The sequence below is a fragment of the Nicotiana attenuata genome, unplaced genomic scaffold (genome assembly GCF_001879085.1).
Source record: "Nicotiana attenuata strain UT unplaced genomic scaffold, NIATTr2, whole genome shotgun sequence".
NCBI classification, from domain to species: Eukaryota; Viridiplantae; Streptophyta; class Magnoliopsida; order Solanales; family Solanaceae; genus Nicotiana; species Nicotiana attenuata.
Window position 1 is genome coordinate 113,298 of NW_017671946.1, and position 6,035 is coordinate 119,332.

The window sequence follows — 6,035 nt, forward strand, 5'->3', positions numbered from 1 at the left end:
ATATATATATATATATGTTCCAAAAAAAATTAACTTAATATTCATCGAAGGTATAAAGAACTTTTACTCCATCAATACATTTAAATTAATATCAGTTTTTAGCTTACTAGCATGTTTTTTTTTTAATTACTTACATTTAATTTTTGGTAAATAGTATGTTTCTACACTGTAGTTATAGAGGTATATTCTTTGTATTTACTCCGTATATCCATAACATTTGATACAGAAAGAGAAAATGAAATGAGTATATGAGAAGCTCTCACTGTTACTGATTTTGATGCAATGTAAGAGAGAGAGAGAGATGTACTGAAGAAGCCACACACACACACACAACACACACACACACACACACAAGAAACTGTGAGAGATAAAGAGAGAGAGAAAGGGGAAAGAGCTCTTCATTATCACTGGTGCATTTTTTTCTTGCATTCAGTTCTTTGAAGCTTCTGGAAATAAATCTACCTTAGGTTGTTTGCTTTTCCCTCTATGTTCATCTCTCCCCTTCAAAGAAAAATAATTTTTTTTTAAAAAAATATTGAAAACCGTCAAGAAAAAATAAAAATAAAAAACAAAAACCCAGCTTTTGATTGTTAAAGATTATTGTGCGATGCATCACTCAAAGTTGGTTTCTTGAGAAATGGGGTTTATGTGGTTTGTTGATTAGATATGTCAATGTTGATATTTTTATTTTTATTTTCATTAGCTTTTGGTTATTCATCATAGTTTCAAATATTTATATAATCTACATTTTCGGGGTTTTCTCTTGTTGACTCTTAGTACTCTTCGATTTTGACTCTTTTTCTTATTTCTGACTATATTTATTTTTCTTGAAAAAAAAAAAATTCCCCTTCCGTCAATAATTTATCTGGGTATTGGATTCTTGAAATATCTGTTCAATGTAGCTATTCTTTAGATGTATGATCTTTTTTTCTTAAATTTATCATTTGTTTTTCTTTTTGTACTTTTCACATACTTGATGATTTTTTATATTTTAGGTATTAAGGGAAAACAATCTTGATTTTGATGCAGGTGTTGGTGGAGTTTTAGGGCAGAGGGTTCAAGGGAGAATGCTGAGGAAGAGGAGCAGATCACACCACAAAGTTCAAAACATGGGACAACATTTGATCTCAGATTCCTATTCTCAATCGGATGTGTTGTTGGCTAATAGGAAACATAATAAAAATAACAACTTTTTCAATGTTCCTGTTCCTGCTGGTGTGTTTGTTGGGCTCAATAATCCTACTAAGGTTAGCTCAGAATCTGATTCAGTGAGAAGTCCTACTTCTCCACTTGATTTTAGGGTCTTTTCCAATTTGGGTAACCCCTTTAGGAATAAGGCTACCTGGGGTTGTTGCACTAAAGTAGGCCTTGGCATTGTAGATTCTCTTGATAATGATGATGAGATGAAGAAATCGGGGAAAGTTCTCCGATCATCGGATAGTAAAAATATTCTTTTTGGCACACAAATGAGGATCAAGACACAGAATTTTCAGACCTGTGTTGAGGAACCTAAGTCACTCCCTAAAAATATCTCGATTTTTCCTCATACCTTGTCCAAAAGCTCCAATCTTGAAAAGGGCAATTCTGATGTTGTGTTTGGAATTGGAGAAGCTCCATTAGAGCATGAGTTGTCGAGAAATTTTCGTTCTTGTTCTCTAGACTCCGGTAGGTCTATTGCACATTTTGCAAGCTTGGCGAATCATTCCCTGAATTTTGGTTCTGAAAATGGAACAAATCCTGTGGTTTCACATACTCAATGTGCTAGAGGTTGCTCAAAGTTGGGTCCTATGCCAACACCGGTTGGCTCTAGCACTAGCTTAGTTGGTGCTATTTCGGCGAGTGACATTGAACTTTCTGAGGACTATACCTGTGTGAGAACCCATGGACCTAATGCCAAAGTAACTCATATTTTTGGTGACTGCATTTTAGAATGTCACAACAATGAGTTGACCAATTTTTGTAAGAATGCAAACGAGAAAACCACATTGCCTGAGGTGGCTGACAGCTCGGAGGTTCTCACTTCGTATCCTTCAAGCGATTTTTTGAGGTTCTGTTACTCTTGCAAGAAGAAGCTGGATGGAGAAGATATTTACATGTACAGGTCTGTTCATATTCGTTGCAATTTTAAATGGTTTTAGTGACTCAATGATTTTGACAATGAAAATATGTATGATGTCTTTTTGCAGAGGTGAGAAAGCTTTTTGCAGCTTGAACTGCCGTTCCGAGGCGATTTTGATTGATGAGGAGATGGAGAAACTCAATAATGATTCTGAAAACACAATTAAGCCAAACAGCCGGGATGAAGTTTTTGAGACTGGCTTGTTCATTGCTACATAGGATGCTGCAATTGCACTACTAAGCCCATGATTGACGAAACGGCCACACGGTTTTAACAAGTAGAAACCCTGATCATCTGTTTCCTAAGAGCTGTTTTTTTTGTGCATCTGTGTGCAGCCATGGATGATCAGAGAATGTATTGCTATTTGTGTGAACTGTCTTTCCTTTCTCATGGTCTTAGTGGTTAAACAATCGCAAACAGCAAGTTTTGCTTTACATAGTTCTGAATCTGATATGTAATAGTGGAGTATAATCTCTGAAAAAGAATCTTAATTACAAGGGTTGTAGCCCATCCTTGTGGCTCCCCAATTTTTGGTTTCTCACTTGCTAAATACTTTGGCAAAGTCTGATGAATATAAATGTTTCATGACTACATATATTTCTTCTAAATGTTACTCTAGTAGTGTATCACTAACTCATACCAGTATTACTTCTAACACACTAGGCCATATATATTGTTGTCCTCATTGTTTACTGCTAATAGAATTCGATTGTCTGCTTATGTCAAAGTGTTTGTGACTTGTGTGATGGTTTCTTGATTGTGATTCAGACTTGAGTGATTGTGTGATGGTCGCCTATTCGAGTAAATTTTGATTTGGCCTTCTACTCAGGTGAAGATAGCATAGGCTCTTGAGGTTTCTGTTGTTCTTCAAATACCCCTCAAAACCAATTGCTCCCTGAATTCTAGCTCTTTACTTTGATCCTTAACTTGTTATCTTTTTTCTTGAATGTACTTGGTAGACATGTTGGGAATGTATTTTAGTCATGTTAGTATGTTTAGGTCCTATGTTTTCTAGGAGTTTCTTAGTACTACCAGCTTTACGTGTCCATAGAAAATATCGAGAACTTCTAATGCCTTTTATTTCTATTTTGTACAATATTGGTCTGAGATGAGCTTAAATGGAGCAGACATTGGGGTCGAGGTGTAGTAGTTGTTGTACCAATACTTTGTAGCTCCATTCTATTCCTTCAGATTTAACTGCACCAATTCTGCTTCAGTTTAGGACATGATATGTTCTGCTGTGTTACATGAGAAGCTGTCTTTTTATTCTTTTTCTCTAGCTTTTAGATTAGCACAGACATGTTTGTTTATTCTAACTACTTGAGAGTTGAGACATCCTCATCTTTAAGAAGCCCCTTTGGCTTTAATTTTGTGCTTCAACTGCAATTGGAAAGGTAGACTCTTCCACTGTTATTAAGAGATTGATCGGTTTCCCTGAGAACACTGTTGGGAGATTGAGAGAATGTTGGGTCATGAGCTGCCATATTTGAAGTCTGAAGGCACTACTAAACTATGGATTGCCTTAGCCAAAGCACTATCACTATTCCTGGTTTCTTTCTGTACTCCCTCCGGTCCAAAATAAGTGATTTTTTTGGCCTTTTTCTTGTGGTCCAAAATAAGTGATTTTTCCAGATTTTAAGAATGAATTAATTATTTTTTTCCTACATTGTCCTTGAAGTAAATGGTGTTGGAATATGTGTTAGGAGTGTTTATGTGAGATAGTAAAGGTTAATATGGTCAATTCCATTGCTAATTAATGCTCAAACCACCCAATAGGAGAATGGCATCGCCTACCATATAATGCCTCAAATGGAGCCATCTCAATGCTGGACTGATAACTGTTGTTGTAAGCAAACTCGGCCAAAGGCAAGAACTGATCCCACTGCCCTCCAAAGTCAATCACACAAGCTCTAAGCATGTCCTCCAGAATCTGAACTGTCCGCTCCGATTGCCTGTCGGTCTGCGGATGGAATGCTGTGTTGAGCTCTACCCGGGGTCCCCAACTCACCCGTGTACGGCTCGTCCAAAAACTGGTAAACTTGAACTTGAGGGCCTCGTATCTGATATGATGGAAACAGGCACACCGAGTAACTCGAACTATNAATTACTCATTTAAGGAAGAGAAGGGAGATTTGGTTAGAAACTCATTACTATCAAATGATCTTTTAATTGGTAATCCAAAACCTTACAAGCCAGGTAAAAACCACCGGACAGAGCGAAAATTGTAAGTGAACGTTAATTTGCTTAATGTAAAGAAGCCTCAAATCCACTAAAATGAAGTCCAAGAACTGCAAAATTAAGCCAGTCCAGTATAAACCGATACCCGACAACACTCTAAGAGCATCTCCAATAGTGCACTATTTTTTGCACCAAATCTAAATTTGGTGTTTTTTTGCTCCAATGGAACACCAAATTTTGCACCATTTTAGTGTGTGAATAGTGTCACACCAAATTTGATGTGACACTATTCATCAACACCATTTGATTTATTATTATTTTATTCATCTTTTTATTTTTTTGAACTTTTAATTTATCATATATTGTGTATATAATTAATTTATATTAAGATCTTTATAATTTTAATTTTATATCCTATATTTTTGATATATTAATTTTTGTATATATTATATTTATATAAAATTATAAGTTAATTTTATTATTATTATAATTGTATAAAAAGAAGTATAACCATTATTTAAAAATAAAAAATGCAAATGTAAGATATCTAATGTTGCTAAAATTGAAAAGTAAAAACTAAAATTTAAAAAAGAAAATTAACAATACATAAAATAAAAATACATTAGAATTAAAAGTACATCAAAGGAGGATACACTAAAATTAAAATTACATTAAAAAACATAAAACATAAGTTTAGTAATCCGGTATGTCATTTCCAGGTGTACCAAAATTACTAAAAAACTGAGAGAACAGGGTAGAAGATTATTTTTTTTTTTTTGGAAAAAGGATAATTTCATTAATAAAGGTTACAGAGGCATTACATCGCTATTAGTAATAGTAGGGATAATACTTAGGTTTCCAAACACTGCTAGTGTATTACATACGGAGCTAGATACTAGTCTAGTAGTAGATGCTTCATTTTTGTCTTCTTGGATTATCCTTTTTATTGGATCTGGAGGTGAGTGCAAAATAGTTGTAGTAGGGCTTAGATGTTGTTGTTTGGAACCCAATTTACACAAAAAGTGCGCCACTTTGTTGCCTTCACGGAAGCTAAGCCGGGCCACTGGATTCCCCAATCTCTTCAACAAGTACCTGCATTCCAAGATAGTGTTAGTATAAGCCGGAAAGCTATTATGTTCGAGTAGTTGGATTATGTCCGTCGAGTCCGTGTCAATCTCCAGTGGTGCTAGTCCTTTGTCATGTGCCAATTTTAGACCTACATGGAGTGCTTGTAACTCTGCATGAGTAGAGTTATAGGCTTTGATTTTGTTAGTAAATCCTACAATCATGTCCCCTTGACTATTTCTTATTATGCCCCCAATGCCTCCCGTGTTATGATTACCCAAGGAAGCATCTATGTTTAATTTGTAGTTGTGAGGTGGTGGTAGGTACCATTTAATGTGTACCGGAATTTTGTGCGTGGTGCATTTGTAATTGGAGGCTAGTAGTTTAAACTTAATGGCTCGTGTGTTAACCATTTGGTAATTTAAGTTCTTTAAGTAGTTATGGAAGCAGTTATTGTTTCTATTTAGCCAGAGGTGCCATATTGCAAAAGAAAATACATCTTCCCAAGTTATGGAGTTGTGAGTAACCAGAATTTGTAGGTCTTTAATAGCTAGTAGCAATGTTTGTTGTGAGGGATGCTGTTGATATCAATGCCTGTATTGTCCCAGAATGAGCGTGCTACAATGCACTCAAGGATGATTTATGGTTTCTTCTGCCATCCTACAAATCGTGC

The 6,035-nt window shown here is 35.5% G+C and overlaps 1 protein-coding gene across 2 annotated transcripts; it reads left to right on the forward strand.

Annotated features, from left to right (window-relative positions):
* The first annotated feature begins 243 nt into the window (after positions 1–243).
* Positions 244–2,727, forward strand: LOC109210990. Of its 2 annotated transcripts, none has more exons than XM_019374475.1 (3): positions 244–467; positions 1,030–2,101; positions 2,187–2,727. In XM_019374475.1, exons 2-3 carry the CDS (start codon positions 1,068–1,070, stop codon positions 2,335–2,337), a joined length of 1,185 nt encoding a protein of 394 aa, XP_019230020.1. In that variant the 5' UTR covers positions 244–467; positions 1,030–1,067; the 3' UTR covers positions 2,338–2,727. The 2 variants fall into 2 exon arrangements, with proteins under 2 accessions (XP_019230020.1, XP_019230021.1); XM_019374476.1 differs by lacking the exon at positions 244–467 and adding an exon at positions 516–651.
* The last annotated feature ends 3,308 nt before the right edge of the window (positions 2,728–6,035 follow it).

Excerpts from the sequence above, each read along its gene's own strand:
- LOC109210990 (XM_019374475.1), top strand. The coding sequence starts at position 1,068 with ATGCTGAGGAAGAGGAGCAGATCACACCACAAAGTTCAAAACATGGGA. Across the intron at positions 2,102-2,186 it reads GAAGATATTTACATGTACAG|AGGTGAGAAAGCTTTTTGCA; the intron begins GTCTGTTCATAT and ends GTCTTTTTGCAG.